Source organism: Pectinophora gossypiella, chromosome 21, assembly GCF_024362695.1.
Source record: "Pectinophora gossypiella chromosome 21, ilPecGoss1.1, whole genome shotgun sequence".
NCBI classification, from domain to species: domain Eukaryota; kingdom Metazoa; phylum Arthropoda; class Insecta; order Lepidoptera; family Gelechiidae; genus Pectinophora; species Pectinophora gossypiella.
The window spans coordinates 8,202,738-8,228,129 of record NC_065424.1 but is presented as its reverse complement, the minus strand read 5'-3'; the positions used below and the strand labels follow the sequence as shown (position 1 = coordinate 8,228,129).

The 25,392-nt window shown below is 44.3% G+C and overlaps 2 protein-coding genes across 2 annotated transcripts in view; both read left to right on the top strand.

The window, feature by feature from the left end:
• LOC126376493 (uncharacterized) overlaps positions 1-10,560 on the top strand; it is a 47,844-nt gene extending 37,284 nt beyond the window's left edge. The window contains exons 4-13 of the mRNA XM_050023917.1: positions 305-476; positions 831-973; positions 1,930-2,027; positions 2,593-2,774; positions 3,233-3,354; positions 3,483-3,620; positions 4,135-4,320; positions 5,027-5,321; positions 5,980-6,126; positions 6,688-10,560. Of these exons, the coding sequence (XP_049879874.1) occupies positions 305-476; positions 831-973; positions 1,930-2,027; positions 2,593-2,774; positions 3,233-3,354; positions 3,483-3,620; positions 4,135-4,320; positions 5,027-5,321; positions 5,980-6,126; positions 6,688-6,776 (1,572 nt within the window). The 3' untranslated portion in view covers positions 6,777-10,560. The remainder of the gene's footprint in view (positions 1-304; positions 477-830; positions 974-1,929; positions 2,028-2,592; positions 2,775-3,232; positions 3,355-3,482; positions 3,621-4,134; positions 4,321-5,026; positions 5,322-5,979; positions 6,127-6,687) is intronic.
• Positions 10,561-17,309: 6,749 nt separating this feature from the next.
• On the top strand, positions 17,310-19,085 carry LOC126376842 (uncharacterized). Its single transcript, XM_050024391.1, has one exon. The coding sequence runs from the start codon at positions 17,310-17,312 to the stop codon at positions 19,083-19,085; it is 1,776 nt and encodes a 591-aa protein (XP_049880348.1).
• The last annotated feature ends 6,307 nt before the right edge of the window (positions 19,086-25,392 follow it).

Here is a 25,392-nt window from a genome sequence, read left to right as displayed (position 1 = left end):
TTAATATTTTGATTTTGGAATTTTAAGTTTGAAATTAATATATTCACAATTTGATTTTACGACTTTTCTTTTATCTTATTGTAACTTACTTAAATTTAATTTCAATATTATTTTCTTATTTTATTGGGTTTGAGTCTGTAAATAAAAATTATATCATTACATAAATATTATGTTAATGCGACATAGTTCTAAAGTACACATATAATATATTTCACTGTTGTAAATGTTTTGTTTGAAATAATCTCCACCGTTTGTAAGTCGGTTATAAAAATCAGGTTTATAAACCAGATATCCATTGTTGCAGATTCGCGACGGCAAAGCAGGGTACGCGAAGCTCTTAGGCAAGTTCTGCGGCGACGTGTTCCCAACAGAAGTGGTCTCCACAGGGCCCTTCATGTGGCTCAAGTTCCACTCAGACGAGACCATCGAGTACGAAGGATTCACCATCAAAGTCGAGTTCTGTGCGGCCACTAGCCGTAAGTATTACATTATTATTTTTTTGACGTGTCTTTATTGTCTTATTAATTCTATCGTTAGTGTGGTCCTGTGATACACCAATTTGCTTCTCACGCGGGTAACGCCGGTTCAATCAAACCCTGACCCTGACCTGGACTTGCCCCAATGAGTTATTAATTTGTCTTAAGTGCAGTTTTTACTAATACAGTTGGCTCTCGACCATTATAGTCTAACAGACAGCTAAGTTCATCTTGCGATGGATGTACCTCTAACTACTCCAATTGGGATTAGTCATGAGCTTATGAATAATTAGTTACCTTCTTTATCTCTTGATTACCTCATTCACCGTATCTCAAGAGCACCTCCCTCCACAGACAGCATTCCCGACGCTTGCTACCAGGAGCTGTCCGGCCTCAGCGGCGTCATCGACTCGACCACCATCGACGAGTGTCGCGAGAAGTCAGAGAACCACGCCCTCGACGTGCTCTGGACTGTTCGGACTCCAGAGAACACTGACGTAAGGTTTTCTTGACCTGATTAATTGTAGATTTACCGCAGATGGCATGAACTACTTGGGCGGACAAATGGGGAGCGTTGAGGACTCTCACCTTCACCCGATACAAAATTTAAGACAACAGGCTTGAGGCGTGAGTAGGGCTTGAACTTCGGCTCACGGTGTCGTCTGAGGGAGATTGTCGACCGGCGGGGTCGGTATCGGGATCCTTCAAGGTCGAAAACATATAGGCAGTACCCCAGGAGCTACAAATATCCATAAGCGGCGATGATCACTTACTATCTGGTGGCCCGCTTGCCGCATGTTTGCAGTCCATGTCAAATAAAAGAAAATTTACTTAGCCAGAAAACTTATGTAAGTACATTGTACAAAGTCTGTGAACTATAGAAACATTCTTGCCAAAGATGTTGCCAATTAGCTTGCGATATCAAGCGATGTGCATCGCAAGGCAGTAGGTTTCTGATACCGATCATGTCGATGTGACTTTTATTTCGCCTTCTTCGGCGCTTATCGGTAACAACAAACATAACATTAGCTAGCCAGTGTATCTCCATTGGTAGATGGTAGTAGTTTGCTTAATGATATGTGTCTGAAAGCTATGAATAGGTTCTGAGGTGACAACGAAAAAAATAATGGAGGAAGAATATGCGTGTAGTATGAGGGAATTTTGTCAAAACTCGCGTGTTGGCACGAATGTGTCACCTAGAGTGCAATAAAGGCAGGAAAGTGATGAATTCTTATCGAGGTTATTTCATCATCATCATTAATTTAAGAGCCACGCTCTTGTCACTTCCTTATAAGACACGACGTTCACCTTCTCTACTCGTATAATCTGTTCCAGTAGGCTCTCCTTGGTCTTCCCCTTCCTCTTTTTCCTTATAGCTCCGACTTAGCTTCTATAATGTTTTGATTTTTTTTATCGTTATTTATTCAACAGAATATTATGTTATTCTTTTCAGATCTTCCTCAATTTCACCACATTTTCTCTTTTCAAACCAAACGAGTGCGAGGAAAACGTGGTACAGGTGTTCGGACACATTCTGGAAGAGGACTCGAGGTGAATTAAATTCTTATCCATTTACTTATTACAGGTGTTTTCTCCACATTCTCCATATTCATCAAAGCTATAAAAGTTAAGAAGCTCTGCAGTAGCATTACAGCCGTGTTCTTAGCTTGCAGCCAGTGTGCAGAAAACTGCAATGTAATAGCTGGCTAGTAATTGGCAGACCGTCTGTCTAATAGCTTTAACAGCGCTGGATCGGCCCACACAGCAGGTTCCTTTGGTTGAACCGTTTTCCTTCATCTGCCCAATGATTCGCACCAAAATCGGTTGTAAAATGATAAGTTGCCTTTTTTTCTACATTGTAAATAGTCACTGTAGTCCTGTAGTACATCAGCTTACTACGGGAAGCGTCAGTTCAAACCCCGGTGCCTGTCTTGCACCAATGAGTTATTAATTTGGGCTCGGCCATTATATACGGCTATACGTCTCACCACCTATCCCGTTGGTGAGGTGGTGGTATTTAGTTCATCTTGCGATTGATGTACCTTTGACTACCCGAATTGGGGTATAGTCGTGAGCTTGTACTATGTTCTACAAAATCACCATTTCCTTTCCCCAGGTTGGCGCACTACTGCGGCTCGATAGCCAACTCGGTGACAACAAAGATCTCCGACAGCAAGACAGCTTCAGAACAAGGAAACCTGATGTACGTGCATCTGTACGCCAGCCAGACCGCCGCTAAGGATACCAAAATCAACGCCACCTTCACCGCCTTCCGGACCCTCGACCCCACCAAGGATGGTAAGACCAAGAAATATGTCAGTTTTCTTCTTATCGTGTGGGTTGAGAGGTGGATGACCAATTTCATCAACCCTGGTGTCAGGGTTACTATTGAGCCACCAAAGGACCCTGACATTCCTCATGTAACGACTACTAACTTACATCAGTAAGTAGTAACCGGGACCAACGGCTTAACGTGCCTTCCGAAGTACGTATCATCTTACTTTCGGACAATCAGGTGATCAACCTGTAATATTCTAACCAAACTAGGGATCACAAAGTGATTTTCGTGATATGTCCCCACCGGGATTTGAACCCGTCTTGAGCGGATACGACAAAAAAAGATTCATTTTTCATAAAATTTTGAATGGATTCTTTTTAAAGTTTTTTTAAGATTGACTTTTAAACATGGAATACCTATAAAATTCAGTTCCCGAAATCTGAAGCCTGTAATCATCCAATGAATGATTGCTCTATAGAGAAATGCGACGAGGTTGAGGAACTCAACTGCGAAGACAACACCTGTATCGACTTCAACCTGCGCTGCGACGGCTACGCGCACTGCCGGCTCAAGGCTGATGAAGACCCTGAACTTTGCAAGGTAACATACATAATCTCACGCCCTTTATTACACAGAGGAGTGGAAAAATCAAGGGGAGACCTTCGCCCAGCAATGGGATCGAATAGGCTCGATAAGACAAAAATCTAATGTTTTGGTTATAATGGCAGACGCAGACAGAGTCGATGCTGCAGCAGACGCACATCTTGGTGATCTTGGTAATCTTCTCGCTGATCCTCTCCGGGATGAGCTTCGTCTTCCTCTTCAAGTGCTTCCGGAAGCTCTACCAGGACCACAAGATCATCAAGGCAAGTTTAACATTTAAAATAACCTCTAAAACTAAGACTGAAATAATGTTCGTTTTCTATGTCCCAAAAGATTAAAATATAATCATTGAAAAATATGAAACATTATTTTGAGTAATATTTGTGTTTATTTTATCAAAAATCGACTAACAAAGTCATGTCGCTACGCTACGATACTCCGGATCCTCGTCCCGTATAAAAACTGCAAATGACTGAAATGACCTACAGCACGTCTTTACCTACTTACTAACCCTCATTCTTGGAATCTCTGAAACTGAAGTGAATAGACACTATATAATTACACGTATAGTAAACGTTTACCGTCTCGGGCCACGTGCGTGAACTTATTCAATATTCTTTCTTTGCATGGTGTACAAGTTTGTAAGTTACATATGAGTTTCACATCACAGATCCTTTCGGGCACATCAAAATAGATGTTTAAAAGAGAGAAGGAAGCTTTTCAAATAGTAACATCATTCGTAAGGAAAAAAAGATGAAACGTTGGTCTCTTCCACAGGAGCACATCAGCCAATCGTGCGAAGACCGCCTGGACGGCATGTTGTTCAACGACAGCCGTCTCACGCTGGATCCCAAACGCCTGCAGTCGCACGCGCACAGTGGCAGCGAGCCTCGAGCCAGTTTGGAGAGGGAGAACCATACCAATGAGCTCGTCAAGCAGAAGCGAAGCCACTCGCAGCATAAGGTAACAATTGCACCTATGCCAGATGGAGAGTAATTGTTGTTTTTAGCCGAAGATGACTGTAAGCCTAGCCTCGTGAGCTTTAACGTAATCAGAAAATAACTTGCAGCCGCGTAAGACTAAGATGAGTCACGAACCGTATAGTGATAGGGACAGGTGATCAGTCTATAGCCAGTGTAAAGAACCATCATATTATTATATTTGGCACAATCCCTCAGTCAACTTTTGCGACACCTATGACGACAAGTAGCTTAATGTATTCCGTTCACCTAATCTATAAGTCATATGTAATTCACAATTAATCTACACAATGGTGCTAATTCCTGCAGACGCCATCTATTTTTTTTTTAAGTTATACCTGACATATTTTTATCGGTTAAAAAAGAAAGGGTCGGGTAATCGACAGCCATAAAATTTATGGAATACACGTCAATTTTAAGCAAAAGTCTAAAACAACCGTGTAAAAATTTTACATCGGCCAATAACCCGACAGAGTTAAGTAGACAGCACGTCAAACGGATTGCATAACAGCGAGATGCCCATTTCATTCGCACGGGTTATTCATTCGTTTTAAAATTAACTTGTTGACAATCATCCGTCCCTTTCCTTTTCGGCGGATAAGAAAGTGACAGGTATAACTTAAAATAAAATTAGGAGGTGTCTGCAGAAATCGGGGCCAATGTACTATAATAAACTCCTATTTCCACAGCAAACCAGCTTAGAATCTGATTTCCAAGATCTAACCCATCTAGACATCGACGAAGAACCGTGGAGAAGAGAAGTAGACAGTATACCAGAACCTCAAGAAATAAAGATAGAACGCAACGGCAGAACTAGACGCAGTGACACTAGTAAGAAAGAAGAGGCCATGAGGAGTCGGAAAGAGAGTGTAGAAGAAAAGAAAGAGATAAGAGATGCGGCAGTAGGAGCGCCGGATACAAAGGAGTCTGGATGCCAGACGAGAGAGAGCCTGTTTCAAACTGAGACTGCGCTTAGCTCTGATGGTAGGAGAACTTTTTACTTGATTTGGTATTCTATAAAAGGCTAAATATAAAAAAATAGAACCATTGACATATACTAAAGCTACCGCTGAGACAATAAAATATTTTTTATTTTATTATTACCTATTTTTTTTTAATAATGTTTTTTCTTTTGAATTGACTAAAGAGCTAAAGATTCGGTCAATCAAACTATGTAGTCATTTTGCTTTAGGGTAAGGTTTGCGATAAGATCTAGGTAAAATGATATCTAGTCTTTTTCGAGATATAGTCTTTAATGTAGTTAGACATATTGCTACCTAGAAAATCCACAAATTAAAGAGTTACGACGCGCGCCAGGTGCCACTGCCACCCTTTTGTAAACTTGGGTAAATGTCTATAGTCGTTTTTTAAACTGACTTCTTCAAAGCTTTAGGACGAAGCCAAGGCAGTATGATAAAGCTGACGAATGGCACAAACACCAAATATATCTACAACCAGCAGTGGAACAGCTTATTGGAGTATGATTGTCCATCAGGTTGATTGAGAGGGTATCCAGCAGCACGCCTTTAAGCTGTTTATGTTATGTACGTGCATTCTTCAAGTTACGATACCACAATATCCGCCTTGTGCCACCACTCTAGCTACGGCACTGAACAATACATTTCTATTTCTGACCAACCAGGTTCGAACAGTAACAGCAACAGCCGAGGGTTCTCAACGTTCGGCTACTCCGGCGCAACCCTCGTCCGCCCCTCCCCGCCCGCACCCGCCATCTCCACCATGCACATAGAGCTCATGAAGAGGCCTTCGCAGGACTCCGCTAAGACACGTGAGTATCAATTTTTGACACTTGATAGCTTAGAAGGAGATAGCCCTGGCTGAAATGAGTGGACCAAGGGAACTCTCTCCTTTTACCTGGCACAGGAATGGTGTAGATTAAAAATGAAAGCATAAGACGTACGTAGGTTCATGAAAAATGTTTCTCCCGATTAATTCATCAGGATAAAAAGGTTTCTACTAACCTAAAGTTTTTTGACACTTATCCCTCAACAAATTTTGAACAGTTTTGATATGCTGCTCCAACACTGTTTTTTTTGCAGCTCATACATACATATAAAAACTCACGCTTATCTCTTACCGGGGTAAACAGGAACTATGGAATTCCATTTGCTTCGATCCTGACACACTTCTCTTGCTTCCTCCACATTCACCAATCGTTTCATACACGCACGCCGCCGGTTCAGAGTGGATCGTACTGAATCTTTTCTAAGGACGTCTCCATTTTGGTCAATGTACGTTCTTCTAGGTCTTCTAGGTTACTTGCAGTTCAGTTTTGATGATATGAATGATTTCTCCAATGTTTCTGAATGGATTCTTCTTCGATTCACAGAAAAGAAAATCCCAGAACGTCGACCGATGAGCACGGAGACGACGCGTTCTGCTCCTGACGTCATCATCGTCTCCAAGCCGATTCGCTGAGGATGACCTCTGGGGCCCCCGCCGTGGGCCCCAACCCCCCCGCCATCGTGGCCCTGGGACCCCGTGCGGGACCGACCCGACGGGTCCTTCCAGCCCCCCTGTTACCACGACTTCTCAAGGAGCATGACCTTCGAAGAATGCGGTGGTTACTATAGCAAATACTTTGACGAACAACCCAAGTTGATATACGATTATTGTTTGAAAAGTGACTATTATAAATCTAAAACTTTACCAAGGAATTTGGGCTCTTCTGTGGATTATAAGCCAAAGGTTCATCCGCAAAGGAGTGTGTGTTTTTATGGTGTTGAGGATTCTCCTTGCAGGAGACACAGGACGGTGGTGGTGACGGCCGAGATAGAGCCTCACAGGTAACGAATGTGAAGCCTAGCGTTAGAAGTAGTGTTGTGATCGCTTGAGTTTGGTTTTTATATGATATTGTTCGGTTAACATAAATCGCATTTTGAAACTGTGACCAGATGTTAGAAGATATGCTAAGGTTCGTGAGAGTTTCAGTTGTTTAGTCGTTAATTTTACTAGTCATTACATAACATAAGCTCACGATTAGGTCCCAATTGGGGTAGTCAGAGGTAATCCATCGCAAGATGAACTAAGTACCCACACCTCACCGAGCTTTCTGTTAGACCAACGTGATAAGTGAGCCGTATCGCCGTCTATAATGGTCGAGCCAACTGTGTTAGTGAAAACTGCACTATTGGGTAGTTTCCTAGGTTAAGAGACTATGATTTATAAATAAAGACAGATCTAAAGATGTCAAAAACGTTTTCTTTTTTGGGTGAATATCAAAATGTGCCAAGTTTGGTGGCGAACTTTCATATAATTTTTTCGTGAAAGGATCCAAAAGAATCCTTTTTCATGTCGGAACCCAGGATCCTTTTGGATCTTTTTCATGTCGGAACCCAATTTTTCACGAAAAAATAATATGAAATTTCGCCAACAAACTTGAAATTTTGATATTCACCCTTTTCTATTTAACTATTTTATGAATTTTAATAAAGAAAAATGTAATAATAAGTGCGACATATTATGACATCACAATTTGCTTTTTCATACAAATACCATAGTAATCTCGTGTTTTGACGGTTAGTAAAAAGTAACTGATTTGACTAGTTGGAATCTACCCTATTATAGTGCTTATATTATTTTAACATCTGGTCACATCTTACACACTGCCGTTATTATGCTACGGAAAATATAATTTATATTACAAATATAAATTAAAAATAATTATTACATAATAAATAATAATAATTTATAAATAAAATTGTTGATTTAGGATATGATTATCGTTTCAACGAAATAAAATATAATTTACCGTTGATAAAACAAAGTCTTCCAAGTTATCAATCTTGAATATTAATTGAAATAATCTATTTAGACGTAATGAGCTCTATGTAAACTAATTTTGACGAATAAATAATCTTTTTAGTTTTTATTTATGTTATTAATATTTATGTTATTAAATAAATAAATAAATGTTTATTCAAGCTTTATTTATTTAATTTGGTGGTTCAGTACACGTAACGAGGGACTTTCCAGACTAATATCACCAAAAACTATATAGATGGCGTTGTACAGCTTTAACGTGATAATTATGTATTTCCTCATTACTGGGGTAAATACATAATTCATCATCATCACCAGCCCATTAACGTCCCCACTACTGGGGCACGGGCCTTCCCTGTGGATGGATAGGGTGATCGGGCGTTAAACCATCACGCGGGCCCATTGCGGATTGATCGTTATTAACGGCACAAATTCCATAATTATTCCAAAAAATATTAAGTACATAATTATTCCAAAATAATATGTAACGGCAGAACCATATAAAAAATAATTGTTGCTTGATATTTGGTTCATATTAAATATTGTTTCACTTTATTTTGATCTGAATAATAATGGGTGGGAGATGTAATTCTGCCTGGGTGTAATAATAAGGGTCATTATTTATACCAACAAAGATAAAAGATGCATAATATGTCTGTTATTCTCGAAGTTAGAAGGTTAAACGAAGGAAAACTTGTGGTGGTTGATATTTATGTATGTTATATCGTATGTATCTATATTTTATTTATATACTATATACATATATATACTTAATGTAGCACACGTAAACACGCATATACATGCAAACACACTCAAACACACACACACACACCCACGCGTTATTTTTAGCTTGATAAGTTTTTATAATTACATTGTTTTAAGTTTACGCGGTTATAATCATAATTAAAACACATAATAACAGGTTCTTATCGTGTTTAAAATAGGGATATGAGACTCCCATCATCATCCCGTGATTATGGCACTTGCAATAGTGTCGAAATATCGGGAGTCTCATATCCCTATTTTAAACGCGATAAGAACCCGTTATTATGTGTTTTAATAATGGTAATCACCGCGCAAACCTCAAACATTGTATAAATCCACAATTATTTTATAAGTCAGGTTAAAAAAGGCTCACCTACCACGTTGGTCTAACAGAAAGCTCGGTGAGGCGTGGGTACTTAGTTCATCTTGCGATGAATGTACTTCCGAGTCTCTGACTACCCCAATTGGGATACAGTCGTGAGCTTATGTTATGTTGTTATTTGCTTTCTAAATCCGTTCCTCCAACGCTTCCTCCAGAGAGGAGGAGTTAGGGTGCGACTGATTTAGATCTAAATAAGTAGATTTTAAAGCAAGCCTCGTTCGAGAGGATATTTTGGTATTCGGAGGATCATTACAGAGTGACGACCGAACCCGTTATTATGTGTTTTATAAAAAAATGTTAGCTGTGTTTACCTTTAATTGGTAACGCATTTAGAATAACACGTATGTTTGTTGAATAAGTGTAGTAATTATGTTGTAACTGTTGGTAAACCTAATAATAAAAAAAACTGTACAGCGCCATCTTTACTGTTATTCAGGAACGTAACCTGGAAAGTCCCTTGTTCGCGGTACTCTTCAAGTTAGGTTGTTTGGAAGAGATCTCTTTTATAGATAAGTATTATGTCGAGTTTTTCTTTTCCTTTTTTTGTGTAAGTACCATCACAATTCACAAGTTAGTTTTCGTTGGAACTAAAGTCTTGTTACCTATTTTTATTGAGAAGTTATTCATTAACTTACGTTTGTAATAACCTCCTTCTTTTTGAAGTCGGTTAAAAAATATTTAATGAAATGTAATAGTTACATTATGTTATAATACAAAATATCATCGTTTGCAAAATGTAAAGCAATTTTATTAAAATTCATATTATGTGTTAAATTGATATAAGGTTTAAATCAAATTATAGTTGAACCGTGTGTAAAAAAATCAAAGATTTCTAAAGTTTGAGTAGTTAATTAATTATAATGTCTTGTACATAAACTAATTATATTTGTAGCGAACGGACCAAAGCTCTGCTTGAAATGTTTTACGAATGTAGATAATAAATGACTAAATGTATATAGTAGAAAAAAAAGAAGAATAAAAAGAAGATTTTATTATCAAAAATAATACAAGAAATTATAATGAAGGCATATGAATGTGGTAGATATGAGACATATGGCACAACCCACGCGATTTTTTTGTACATTTACCTGAAGGTACTTTTTTTTAATTATTTTGTCCGCAAGGGGATCATAGCCCATACAGCCAAGTCATGTGTTATATTTATTTATTTATTTATTTTAATTATAAAATTCATAGAAGTCTCGGTTTTCGTATAAGTATCATACTTTGTTTTTTTTCTACTATAGACAAGTAAAAATGTTAGTAATATCCAACGCCAAATATCATTACTAAATTACTAATGTAAATATAGAATTTACCAATTGTTTTCATAAATTATGTATTTATTATAATAAAAGTTTGTTATTACAGCTTTGGGCATACACTTTATTAATTTTGTAGTAGCAATAAAAAGGTTTATAAAAGTGATTTTAAAAATCGAATGTTATTTCGTAACCGCATTCTTTATTCAAATTTAAAATTGTTTGTGCTATTCCTTCAAAAAGGATTTCCATAGCAATGATATTAGATATATTCATAGGATGGCCGGTCATAGGATGGGTGACCACAAAAAAAAAGTTTTCATCTCAAGCTCCTCCGTGGTTCGGATGGCACGTTAAGCCGTTGGTCCCGGCTGCATTAGCAGTCGTTAATAACCACCAATCCGCACTGGGCCCGCGTGGTGGTTTAAGGCCCGATCTCCCTATCCATCCATAGGGAAGGCCCGTGCCCCAGCAGTGGGGACGTTAATGGGCTGATGATGATGATAATGATGATATTATATTTTCTCGTTTTGGGGAGATGACACGGGCAATGATAAATTCACAACACTAATTTAAGAACTACGTTCATGTCGATGTAGCATTCTCCATGCTACTTTTCAAGGGAAAATAGGGCAGTGGTTTCCCTCTTGCCTTCCGCCCCGCAGTACTCTGTCTGACGCGTGTGTGATGGCGCCCAGAGTTGTCTTTCAAAACCGAACTAGTCTCCTGTCCTCCGCCTCTGAATAGAAAACAAATAAATTATAAAACACTAAAGTAGAAAAATAAATCGGTACTAAATAATCAACAATCAAACTCATTTTTCATTTTGATGTATAACCGAATTTTAACCAAAACATAAGTCATAATGAGTACGTTTATTGATGACGTCACAACTATGTATTCCATATAAAATTTTTAACTGTTCAAAAAAAGTATCTCATTTGACTAGATTGTCATCTAGCCTATTTCGACCAATAGTAGAGCATTTATCAGCGCACTTATAATTTCGCCCAATCACAAGCCAGGATTGTCTTGCTGCAGCGACGATTGCGGCGCCTCTTGTCATTCGTGTCATCGCAGTGAGGCAAGATTATCTGCCCCGTCCGTAAATATATACTTATTTTTCTCAGAAAATACGTAATAAAAATAACGCGTGTGATAGCATATCGTCTCCTTATAGTGAAAATTACGTAAAATCACATTCTGAATTGTGATTTGTTTCAACAAATCCTCGATTTCTTCCAATTAATTTCAATCTGAGTACCTAAAAATTGAGACCACGTTTTTTACCTGGATGGAAACTACCTTGTCTATTGTGAGGTTTTGTTGACAAAATTTGCATCGGAATGTGATTTTTCAAAAAGGCGTTTACGTGGTTTTGACGATTATAGATATGAAGTGGTGTAGTGTAGTGCGAATCGTTAAAATCGGAACTGACCCGTTTCTACTGGAACACTTGCCAGGGCCCCGCCAGCTGGGTGCTGAGCGCTAACGTTGGAGAAAATGAAAGTACATAATCTCGAAGGTAGGATTTTTTTTAATATCAATATATTTCTTTTATTTTATGTTTATTGCATTGTTGCTGCCTTTCTTTAATTTTACGTAGGTACCTACCTAGTTGGCTGGTGCCAAAATAATGTGCACCTACCTCCTTTTTATTACTTTTTAAACAATCTTGGCTGGGAAATATTCACGTCAGAATGTGATTTTTCAAAATGACGGTTATGCGGTATTTACTATAATGCGACGATATATAAAATACAATCTAGACTCGGAAGAAGAGAAGAAGAAATTGGAAGGGCCAAGTGAGCACGTAACGCGCGCCATATTAATAAGTATGAGCAAATAGTCCATACTTCAACTTTGCGCTCCACTCGTCCGCAAACTTTACGACGCACGGAGCTCCGCGATAGTATATTAAATTAAGATGTCGTCTTATGCATTATTACCTACAGGACAAAAAATCTAATATCGACTATCATGCAAGGAGACCCCTCCTTTTAACCTTAGTATAATCGGATATTTATCAAAAAAATACTTTTTATACAGTTATCTTACAAAAAGTAATCACATTGTCGGTGAAGTGGTTATGGAATTTGAGAAGCAGTAGAGCTATTGTTCTATTGAGGAGCTCGGTGGCGCAGCGGTAAACGCGCTCGGTCTGCGATTGTTGAAGTTAAGCAACTTTCGCAAAGGCCGGTCATAGGATGGGTGACCACATAAAAAAGTTTTCATATCGAGCTCCTCCGTGCTTCGGAAGCCACGTTAAGCCGTTGGTCCCGGCTGCATTAGCAGTCGTTAATAACCATCAATCCGCACTGGGCCCGCGTGATGGTTTAAGGCCCGATCTCCCTATCCATCCATAGGGAAGGCCCGTGCCCCAGCAGTGGGGACGTTTATGGGCTAATGATGATGATGAGAGCTATTGTAGTTATCTGTTTGCAGGAGTAGTAGTAAAAGAGAGTGGGATTGAACCGGCGACAGCGGTTCTCATACAAAATGCGCGTTAGGGTCCTTCAAACCTCTTTCATCCATTTCATGGTTTGCTAGATACGCACTTCGTCCAAACTGTTACTAGTCTATTCAATAACTTTTCCCAGACAGAATCGTATTTGCATATTATTACCACTAATGTCGATAATTACCTGCCAGCCATACACTTTATAAATTAATCATTACGCCAATCGCGATAAAAGCTTGTTACCACAGTACTCCGGTTGAAATTGAATTATTTTATCAACTAACCGGGATATGGATGTGTCGAATTACTGAATTCAAAAAGTACATAAACAGCCTATATACGTCCCACTGCTGGGCACAGGCCTCCCCTCAATCAACCGGAGGGGGTATGGAGCATACTCCACCACGCTGCTTCACTGCGGGTTGACGGAGGTACTTGGGCTAGTAGCCCGGGACCAACCTCTTAGCGTGCCTTCCGAAGCAAGAAATCGTCTTACTTTTTCAGACAATCACGTGATTCAAGCCTGTAATGTCCTTACTAAACAAAGGTCCCATCAGGAATCGAACCCGAACCTCCAGATCGTGAGCCCAACGCTCGAACCACTAGACCACGTAGGCTGTTATTTTTTAATATTTAGTACGTGAGACAGAGATGCAAGATACGCGTGTGAAAGAGAAAAGATATGAGTGAAGACGTATTAAATTTAACAGAGCGGAAGAGCGGGAGGTATGAGAATGAAGGAGACAGAAGAGGTTTTTAATGTTCTCTAATTCGAATATTCAATCAATCAATCAATCAATAATACTTTATTGCACAAGAACATATATAAAGGACATAAACATACGAATAAAACATAAGCACAATAGACAAAATAGGCAATATTATATCCTGTGCTGCTAAAACATTTTAAGATAATATTATGGGTTATGAAGGAACTTCAGTGTTTTTATTTTGACTTAAGGGACATCTCGTCCCAGTCTTAAACTGGGCCCAGAGGCGAGTTTGCCCATTTCTAAGCTCCCTCCAACACCATACATAAACTCACGCTTGTCTCTCACCGGGGTAAGCAGGGACTATGGAAATCCATTTGCTTCGATCCTGACACACTTCCCTTGCTTCCCCCACATAAAACATTGAAATAATTTTAATAAAATTGTAACAATTATATGTATAAGTATTATATAAAATAAACGAAACTTAAACAATGGCGTTAATACAAGTTTTTTTTTTTAAATATGTTTATTTTTAAAACGCGTTGATTGTAAGATTGAAAAAAAAGTTTTTGTTATCTATGCTATAGTGTAGTTTGAACTGTACATAACATGTGCATAGAGCGTAATACTTTGTTTGTAAACTATTGTTACATTTGTAAGGAAATTAATACATTTTAAGTGTTTTTAATGTGGTTTTCTATTCTATAATGTACCCTATCAACTCCCTGCTCCTATGCTGTTTTAGGAGCGAATAAAAACAGAACACATTCAGCTTGTTTTCCCGGAAATTGTCGTAAAAACCGACAGAGAGATTGTCCTTTCTAGCCTGATGCACATTGTCTTTTGATCTTGTGGTTCTGGCCACCCCGTTACAGATAACGGGCGTGAATTTATGTATGTGTGTCACTTTGGTGGCGAGGGTGTTCTGCCGCCAAAGGATGTTTTCGGGGTACCGAACAGAGCATAGTACCGCGCTAGCCACAAGTTGGTAGTGTGACTAGGGATCGACGATCCACTTGAGTCATGTTGGATGTTGTATATATGCGTCTTGCTGTGTAAACTTCAATATCGCGTTTCACGACTGCTTTAAGACTGCATTATTGAATGTGGCGCCATCTGTTGCATGTGGGCGGAACAGCTAGCTGGCCAACTAGTTGGGTCCGCCACATCACTATCTATCGGCCATAGTTATCTGGCATTATATAAACAGTCTATATACGACCCACTGCTGGGCATAGGCGTTCCTCAATAGACCGGAGGGTGCATAGAGTATGCTCCACCACGCAGCTCCACTACGAGTTAGTGGAGTTTCCAAGTCGTTCCAAGTGGGGTCTGCACTACATATATTTTTCTTATTCATATTCATATTAATTTATTCATTGAAAAGCAGTTAAGGTGTTACATAATGTGGGATGGGGCATAAAGGAAACGATTATATTTCTTTTTTCCATGTTTATTTAAAGCGTTTTATTAATTTAATTCATTGTCAATTTTAAAAACAACAACCGCCATTTCTCTGTCATTCCGCAATCCTCTTCTCTCTCGCTCACTCGTCGCTCTCTCTTTCACACAACTTTACGTTATGTTTCATTCGCCTACCATTCCTACATAATAATATATGGTATTAGGTACATGTGACATAGGTAGAGAGGTAGATAGTAGCTTCATTATAACAATATTATTTTAAGTAAAATATAAATTTATGAATTAAACAAGTTAAAGGTAACAAAATCTCTCCCATTCATCTCACACTTTTCCTTCCGTCTTAACACAAAACATGCACACTTTCTTGAGACAAGCAGTCGCTTCTGTAAAAAAAACAGGGTTATGAAAATGGCCACATCGAAGCAATTCATCTAAGAAAGCAATGTTACAATTTGACGTTTGCGCATATAAAAGTAAGTGCGCAAACAACTGTCAAATTGCAATATTGATTCCTTAGATGAATTGCTTCGATGTGGCCATTTTTAACCCCCCAGATAACGCTGGGATATGACTGAGCAATCATGAGTTTGTAATTATATTTCTTCCTAATCTAAGTATGATACCTACATCTTCATAATCTACGAATAATTTATTAGTCATACACTACATACCAAGCCCCCATCAAACGACACTAATACTGTAATAATCAACGTGACAACAAATACACCTGCAGTGTAGGGCTGCCATGTGTCCCGGTGGAGCGGGACATGCCCCGGCTCATAGACCTGTATCCCGGAAACTCTGAACACCAATAGCGTAGGAAACAGAATAATACTGCGTATAGAACGGTTACTCCGCCCCGTACCAAAAAACCAAGGTTATTTTACAGATATGTTGTTTTTATAGCACTCACTCGTGTCTAAGGAAACCCTCGTGGGTTCTGGAAACGAGACTTGAACCCGCAGCTCTTGTGAAGCCGGGACGAGCGTGTTAACCATTACACCACCGGGTCCTCCTCCTGTCCATGCGTAATTCTTTCGACCTATGTATCGTCGTTAAGCCGACGCCGGCGCCATATATTCGGCTAAAGTAACGTAAGGACTTGACAAGAACTGCGGGTTCAAGTCCTGCCTGACACAGATTTTTTTCGACTTAATTTTCTCTTTGTGAGTTTCCCTAAGTGGGGGGCAACATAATGGATCCCCAAGAGGTCGTGAAGCTTCCTCCCAAAAAGACGCCAGATCTAATCGCACGGATCAGTCTAAACGAGGATTTTTAAATGTAGGTACTTGGACACAATAGATCTTGCTCGGTCGCAGTGGGCATTCGGGCTGCATCAGTTCGAGCTCTTTCAAACCCGAATAATATACAAAATCAAAAAATATTTATTCTACATTTGCCTCAAATGGCATTAACTACTTGGCCGGTAAAATGGGGAACGCTGTGGGCTCGCATCCGGTGAGAGTGTTAGTAGTTATACACACTTAGAGTATCTATGTTAGCAAGGTAGATAAGTAGTAAATATACGTAGTAAACAACAATGTATGTGTGCATTGTGTTATGTTCCATAGTAACGTAAGTCTGTGACGGACCCAACTAGTTGACCAGCTAGTTCCGCCTGTAACCAACAGATGGCGCGCAAAGCATTAAATGCAGCCCTGAAACGCGCTATCGAAGTTTACACAGCGCGACGCATATATACAACTTCCGACATGACATGACACCGTTTGATTCTGGACAGTCGGAGTTGCATTTCCGCACGCACTTCTGCTGTCTGCGCACGCTCGTACCCAGTGTTCGTGGAAGTGGCGGGCATCTCCCCCCTTCCGAAACCCCTCGACAAAGATCGAGGTTAGGGGCTTAGGCCGCTTAGGGCTCGCTAGGTCCGGCCCGACCCCCCGACCCGCGACAGGTGGTCGCGACTAGGTACCGGTGAGCTCCCGGAACCCCACACTTCGGCACTGGTCTGCCGGGTGTGGTTAGGCCGGGAGGGAAGCCGGTGGGAGCGATCGCCTGGCACGGGTAAGATCGGGTGTCGGTCGGCTTCCGAGAGGTCGGGAGGTCTTTGCCCAGCGGGCTGGGGACGCCTGGTGCGCCAGGTGTCCCCCGGTTGTTCCCCCGGCGGGAAAGGAGTTTTGACTCCGCCGCCGGGTGAATCGTCAATTGGGGTGGTGGGGGGTCATGCCGCCCCCCTCCCTCTCCAAACGGCGCCCTAAGCGCCCCAGGGTCTTCCGCAGGAGCGCGGCGGCTTCCCTACTTGGGATTCCGCACCTGCGGGAGACCCTGGCGTCACTGCGCCAACCCGCGCGTGACGCAGTGCGTCCCTCCCCCCCTTCCACGCCGGGGGCAGGGGAGACGTACTTTGATGCGCCCCTCGCCCCCGCGGGCGAGGGCCCCCCGTCACCGGGGCCTCGGCGGTCGCCTCCACTCTCCATGCCGGAGCTGGGGCCGCCGTCGCCGCCGCCGCGCCGGACAGCGCCGCCGCTGCACTTAGCAGCAGCCCCGCTGCCGCAGCGCCCCTCTCGCGCGAGCCGCTCCCCGGCCCGCTCGACGTCCCCGCCGCCGGCCAAAGTGCTCGCCGCCCAGTCCCCGTCTTCGGGAGAGGGCAGGCATGCACTTCGACTGCCGGTGCGCGGAGCCCTATCTCCCCCCCCGTTCCGAGGAGGGTTGAGACAGGTCGCGCCCACGCCGGCGCCACGCCAGTCGCCGGAGGCGATGGATACGCAGCCGTCGTACGCGGCTGTGGCCTCGACACCTCCCGCGACTTCTCCACGGCTAATACCGCAGCGGGACGTACATTCCCCGCTCCAGGCCAAGCCCGCGTCGCAGCCCGCTCCGCCGAAGCGAGAGCGTTACCCCCCTTTGGTGGTGGAGGTACTCCCGGACTGGGCTCGGCACTTCCGAGCCCTCCGGGAGAAGCTCGGACACCCCCCTAACGCCCGACCATACGGGCGGGGGGTGCGCTTTATCCCGCGCACAGGGGAGGAGTACAGGACCATTCAGTCCTACCTGATGGCCCTGGAAAAGGAGACCACGATATCGTGGTTCTCCTACTCCCTTCCGGCGGAGCGCAACCTCAAGGTTGCCATCCGAGGGCTGCCGGTTGACACCGACCCAGCCCTCATTGAGGCCGAGTTACGCCGACTGGGGTACACCCCTGAGTTCGTGCGCGCCATCCAGGCGCGTTTCGGACGACCCGGGTGTATTTACCATGCCCAGCTCGAGCGTAACGCTGCGACCATCCCGGGCATTTATGGAGTCACGGAACTCCTCAACATGCCCGGGGTGAAGATAGAGGCCTGGCGGGGCAAAAAGGGACCGGCGCAGTGCCACCGGTGCCAGCAGTTCCGCCACTCCTCGCACAAGTGCCACCGCAAGATTGCGTGTGTGCGGTGTGGGGAGGAACACGCGGCCAGGGACTGCCCCAGACCTAGGGAGCAACCGGCGACCTGCGCCAACTGTGGTGGGCCACATCCCGCCAACCATGTGGCCTGCCCGGCCTTCGTGCGCGAGGCGCGCAACAAGAAGGCCGGAACCACAGCCCGCACCTCCTCGGGGCAAGCGACCAAGAAGGTCTTGGTCGCGCCCACAGGCGAGTCGAACGCCCAGGGGTCGCTCATGGCGGCGGCCAACGGCCCGAAGAGTGGCCCTACGAAACGGCGTAAGAGGAGGCGCGGCAGGGAAGGAAAAGGTCCCTTCTTGCCCCAAATCCCGCCGCGACAGCAGCCTAAGGAGCCGGCGACATCGTCTGCTCCAAAGACAACCCCCTCCATCCGACCCCCCGCCCCAAGCCAGGGGAAGGGGAAGTCGGCCGGAACTGGCGATCCAGCCGCCGCCAAGAAGGCGGCACTACTGGTCGCCATGGGGGTACTCCAAGATGTCCTGAAGGCACTGGAGCAGGATCTCGATCCTGTTACAGTGCTTTTGGACGGGATGAAGAGGTTGTTAACGGCATAAAATTTATGTCGTTAAGAATCCTTCATTGGAACGCCGAAGGCCTGTCTAGAAAGATAGGTCTTCTACGTGTTCTCTTGAGGGAGCAGAACATTGATGTCGCCCTGATCTCAGAGACCAAGCTGAGAGGCGCAGACCGACTGAAGATCCCCAACTTCTTCGTATACCGGAAGGACGAGCTCAGTGACCTCGGTCAGGCCTATAGAGGCCTAGCCGTCCTGGTAAGAAGAAGGTTGGTGCACCAGCCTCTGCCACCTATCGCTGGTCTTCAGTCGATCTACGCCCTGGGAGTGGAGATTGCTCTCGGAGACGTCCCAACACGTGTGTTTGCGGTGTATAAGCCGCCGGCGGCGCGCCTTGTCCTCGCGGACGTTCAGAAAATTCTGGACAGCCCGGGGCCAACGATCGCGGCCGGTGACTGGAACTGCAAGCACGTTGGTTGGAATTCCACGTGGACCTGTCCAAATGGACGACGTCTGTTCGATGACGCCAACGGGGGCGGGTATGTGGTTCTGGGGCCGGAGACCCCGACCCACTACCCGCACAACCCCGCTCATCTCCCAGACGTGATAGACCTCGCGGTGGTCAAGGGGCTCCGGCCCGATCCCACCGTTGAGACGTTAGACTATCACACAGGCTCCGACCATCAACCAGTCCTGATGGTCATTTCAAACCATCCTACCAGGACGAGGCTGCTGCCGCCGCGGCGGAAGTACTCCTGGGATAAATTCGGCCAGTACATGGTAGAGAACACTCCCATGCGACCAGTCTCGACCCCCACGGATGTCGACGAGTTGGCAACCGAGTTCGCCTCTACAGTCCAGCGGGCACTGCAACATGCCGCGCTCGAAGCTCCCAAACCGGGAGCCGCTCCTCCCACGCCGAAGCATATTGCGAATATGCTCGCGGAAAAGAGGCGACTCCGCAAGCAGTGGAACACCACGCGTTGCCCCACCATGAAGTCCCGGCTGAATGCGCTGGCCGAGAAGATCTCGGCCGCGCTCGATAGTGCCTCCGCCGACTCTTGGCAACACACTATCGACTCAGCCGGCGAGGATTGGACCGGCATCCATAGACTGTGTCGACAGCTCTCCGGGAAGCCGACACCAGTGCGACCTCTCCTCGCTCAGGACGGGACACCCCGTTTTAGAGCTGAGGATCGAGCGGAAATCTTCGCTGAGTGTCTGGAGAGCCAATTTCGGCCGAACCCAGGCGCCGACCACGACGAAGAAGAAGTCTCCCGAAATCTAGCGGGCTATTTCGGTCAGCCGATAGCCCCTGATGAGGATCCCGTCGTCTTTACGCCCGGACAGGTGCTCCGGGCGATAAGACGGACTCCGCTCCGGAAGGCCCCCGGCCCGGATGGCATTACCAACGAAATGCTGCGTCACCTTCCACCGCGTTCAGTCGCAGCGGTGACGCGCATTTTTAATGGCATCACGCGGACGGGGCACTTTCCGGATTGCTGGAAGCTTGGGCGAGTTATCATGCTCCCCAAGCCCGGGAAGAATATCCTGAAGCCCGAGAGCTATCGGCCAATCACCTTGCTACCGAACATCAGCAAGGTGTTTGAGAGACTTCTTCTGCGTCACATGATCCCACACATCATGCCACGCGAGGAACAATTCGGCTTTCGAGCCGAACATTCCACGACCCTTCAACTGACAAGGGTACTGCACGATATGACGGCGGCCCTCAACAAGAGGGAGACCACCGTAGCGGTATTCTTGGATATGGAGAAGGCGTTCGATCGCGTATGGCACCCGGGCTTGGTATATAAGCTGTCCACGTCTACGACTCCACGTCGAGTCGTTAAGACTGTGGCCACCTTTTTAGAGAATAGGCGCTTCCAGGTGGCAGTGGAAGGCGCCCTCTCCCAAGTCCGAAGGATCGCTGCGGGAGTTCCCCAGGGTAGCTGCCTATCTCCGGTTTGCTACGCCAGGTACACGGATGACATCCCCGTGGAGGGAGGGTCCAAGCTGGCGCTTTACGCCGATGACGCTGCCTTCTTCGCGACGTCCTTGAACGCCAAGCACGCTGCGAAGAAGATGCAGCGAACCTTGGATGCCCTCCCTGCCTGGCTGGCAAAGTGGAGATTGACGGTGAACGTGGGGAAAACCCAAGCGATCACTGTGGGACGTGGTCGGCTACACCCTCCGAATCTGACGCTGCATGGTGAGGAGATCGGGTGGTCCTCGCAGGCTAAATACCTGGGTGTGACCATAGACCGCCACCTCACCATGGCCCAGCATGCGAGGAATGTGATCGGACAGGCAGGTGCTGCCACTGCTCTGCTCCGCCCCATTCTTTGCTCGAGTCTCCCGTTGCGCATGAAGCTCGGCGTGTATAAGGCGTACATTAGGACACGGCTTACCTATGCCGCCCCCGCGTGGTACGCATTGGTCTCTGAGACCCATCGCCAAAGACTGCGGGCACAGCAGTCCAAGGCGTTGCGCACCATCGCGGACGCGCCGAGATTCGTCCGCAACGAAGTAATTCGGAGGGACCTAAAAGTCGAGACCTTGGATGAGTTTATCTCCAGGCTCTCGACTGGGATGTTCGCGCGCGCGGACGAGTCAGATTTCGTGCACCTACGAAATCTGGCTCCATACCACGCGCGCCCCCCGGACTGGAAGCCGTATCCTCGCGAGCTGGCTGATGTGGAGGAGCTCGACGAGGATACCTACCCAGCAACGGACTGACCCAAGCCGCCGGTTTGAGGGCAACCGTCATTGTTGACGGTTTCGACCTTGCCGGCGGACTCATCGGACTGACCTCACCGGACTGACCCCGCCGGCTCGAGCTGACCTGGAAACTTCGGGTCAAGCTCGCCGGCCACCTACTATGACGAGACACGTACCGCCTGGCTGGAGTCGCTCACTGGGCCTCCCTCAACAGGGTCTCACCCGGTGGGCTGACTCGCCGGCGGTACCACCCCGGACAAAAGATTGGGCCTTCGGAGGCGCGAAACTCGCCCGCCGTGGCCCACCCCCGTGCCCCGCCCGTTTTAGCGGGCGGCGAGAGCTTCCGCACCAAAGGGGCTAAGCCCCGAGGGTGCCTCCCCGACGTCCGCTTCGCGGACGTCGAGAAGACAACAACTGGCCACTGGCCATGACACCGTTTAATATGATCCCTAGTTACACTACCAACTTGCGGCTAGCGGGGTACTATGCTCAGTTCGGTACCCCTATAACAAAGTCCCGTTTGGTGTCGGGCACATCATATCCACCCTACACTAGAGACAGCCCTTCGGCCCTGCTTGTCAGGACGTATTACCGTTAAGTACGTGTACTTATTACTGTCACTTGAGTTACGTTTTCGTAGCTGTATTATACTTGTGAAAGCTTCGCACTCTGCTGAGTACAGGATGGATTAAACATAGCATCTCGCCTATGCCCACAAAGGTGTACTCAGAAGTGAATAATATGCGTTACATCCATTCCTCGCCAGCTATGTTCAAGTCCCACGTATTGCCATTAACCGGGCACAAATCCTAGGAACTATGTGATATCAATTATCTACGATCCAAATATAAATTCAAATCCATAAAGTCGAATTCTATGGATCGAGCCCGTCTAAAGAATAGCCAGGGCAAGAGTACCCTAAACCGGCGATCATGCATGGACGTTTTGAAGAGAGTGGAAGAAGGACATTGCAGGCTGATCACCTGATTGTCCAGAAGTAGGTAAGTTTATCCGTTGGTCCCGGTTACTACTTACCGACGTAAGTACGTAGTCGTTACATGAGCCACGTCAGGGGCCTTTGGCGCCTCAATAAAAACCGTGACACCAGGGTTGATGAGGTTTGGTGAACCCACACGATAGAAGAAAGGAATACAATACAAAAATGTTTTATTGCACTTGTAAACACAACACTAAGAACAATTACGAATGTGACAAGAGAACTACAATTGGCGGCCTTATTGCTAACTTTAGGGAGAATGTACTCACGGGTCTAGGGTCTCTGCTTCTGTCTACTCTGAATCCACTCACTTCTGGGTATAGTCTCCTCTCTTTCACGCCATCCTTTCCGGTCCTGTGCAAGTCTCATCCATTGCTTTCCGGCGTACCTCACAATGTCCGAGCATCAGGCTGGAGATCTCTGCTTACCCCAATGGAAAATAGGCGTGAATATACTCTTAGAAACGTAACCCCCTGTGAATGCGGGGGCATTTCGGTTAGGGTTGATTGATAATATTGAGTTATTACCAACTTCCTTCCTTTCAACCCCGATGAAGAAAATTGCGGCTGCCGGCGTCCTAGCGTAGCTACGTAATAATTTTACCATTGCTATGAAAACATAACATTATAAGTACATACAATAACAATATAAGCTCACGACTACGTCCCAATCAGGGGAGGCAGAGCTACATACATCCCAAGATGAACTAAGTAACCACACGTTTCACGTTGAGCTTTCTGTTAGACAGTATTTGAAAATTATTTTTATATACTTACCTACCTATCTATTTCTTTTATTAGTTCAATCTCAGGGGAGTTAAAAATGCTACATTGAAGCAATTCACCTAAAAAGCAATATTGCCATTTAAATCAGATCAAAACATATTTCGGACAACATAAGATCCATAGGGTTAGTAACAAAACCTACATACTAAGTTGTTTTACAAAATAAGGTGGACGATATTCGGATTTAAATCCGCCGGCCATCCCAATAAGCCATTGACATTTGTTGCGCACCTATTTTTATATGCGCAAATGTCAAATAGCAATATTGCTTTTTAGACGAATATGACAAGTGATCAGCCCATCGCCTACATAATGGTCCAATATGTTAGAAAGGCATAGGGCAGCAGTAACTGTCAGTACTATTCAGAGGCGGAGGACAGGATGTAATAGGCTACTCTGGGCGCCATTCCACTTGCGTCAGACAGAGTACTGCGGGGCGGAAGGCAAGAGGGAAACCACTGCCCTATTTTTCCCTAAAAAAGTAGCATGGAAAACGATGCACCGACAAGAGCGTGGCTCTTAAATTGATGATGATAATGTTAGAAAGGGTACAAATCTCTGTCGGTTTTTAAAGCAATCCCGAGAGAAAATAAAGAGTACAGAGTGAAGTAGGTAACTTATATATAAAATGTATCGGAAATAGAATATCGTCTCTAAAGTAATAGAACGTACAGGAGGAAGTCTAGTTCAATAGTCAAAGTTGCCAGCCCGGAGGCTTCAAAAACTATCCCATTTGGCCCGAAGACAGAGGGAAGTGAGATGTTTCCAGTATAAAATCGGATTTCGATTCTCCCCGCATTTGATACGAAAGTTGCGAAACTTTTCAAGTAACGCCAGTAAAGTCTTGTTTCAATGATATTTTGTATGTCCAATGTTGCTAGATTGCTTCTATAGGAGCTAGACTATAGGAGCGATAAAAAATAGAACGCATTCGCATACGCGTGAGTTGTCAGATCTTAGAATTGATCATTTCATGAAGTGCATGATCATTTCATGAAATGGTCATATTTCATGAAATAGCCAACTTAACTTGACCATATCGTTGAAACGTCAACGTTTAATGATATTTCAATCAACGTTTGGCCATATCGTTAATGCAGGCGGTGTTCATGCTATGTGGTGTAATAAAAATTAGAATAGTCAATCAATTTCTTAGGTTCAAAATTATTTACCTAATCGATATGGAAAATTGTACGATAACATCGATTCATCGATTATAATATCAATCAAGTTTTAAATACAATCGACACCAGCGCCACTACCGGTGGATAATGTTACTAATTTTACGATATGATTGTCAACGTTTGGCCATATATATATCGTTAAACGTTTTGTGTTCAGTGATCTGTCCAAACTACATCATGATGTGGCTAACGATTGATATTTTATTTCGAAATGATCGAGCACATCATGAAATGATCAATTCTAAGATCTGGCCTCGACTTATATGTATATTACATCTATATATGGACGATTATGAAACTGCCTACTGAGAAAATATTATGCTATGAGAATCGAAGCAAAGTAATTTGTACCGGGTGAGAGCTCCAAGCACTTCCCATTTGTCCGGTCAAGCAGTTAATCTCATTTGCGGCAAATCTACAAGTCACGTTAAGAAAAAACAAACAAAAAAGCCAATGAAGAAGATTTTAAGTAGGTAGCAAATACGCTTTCTGAGATACGCACTTAAAATTAAATTGCCCAAATACAATTTCAACCACAAGACAAGTAAAGTAAACACATAATGAAATGATACACTGCTCTTAGCGTCCTAAAGTGCCACAATATACAGTCAAATTATTTGTATGTTTGTACGTATGCCGTTGTAAGAGCGCTTTCACATT

Coding starts and splice junctions, on each gene's coding strand:
- LOC126376842 (XM_050024391.1), top strand. CDS start 17,310: ATGCCGCCCCCCTCCCTCTCCAAACGGCGCCCTAAGCGCCCCAGGGTC.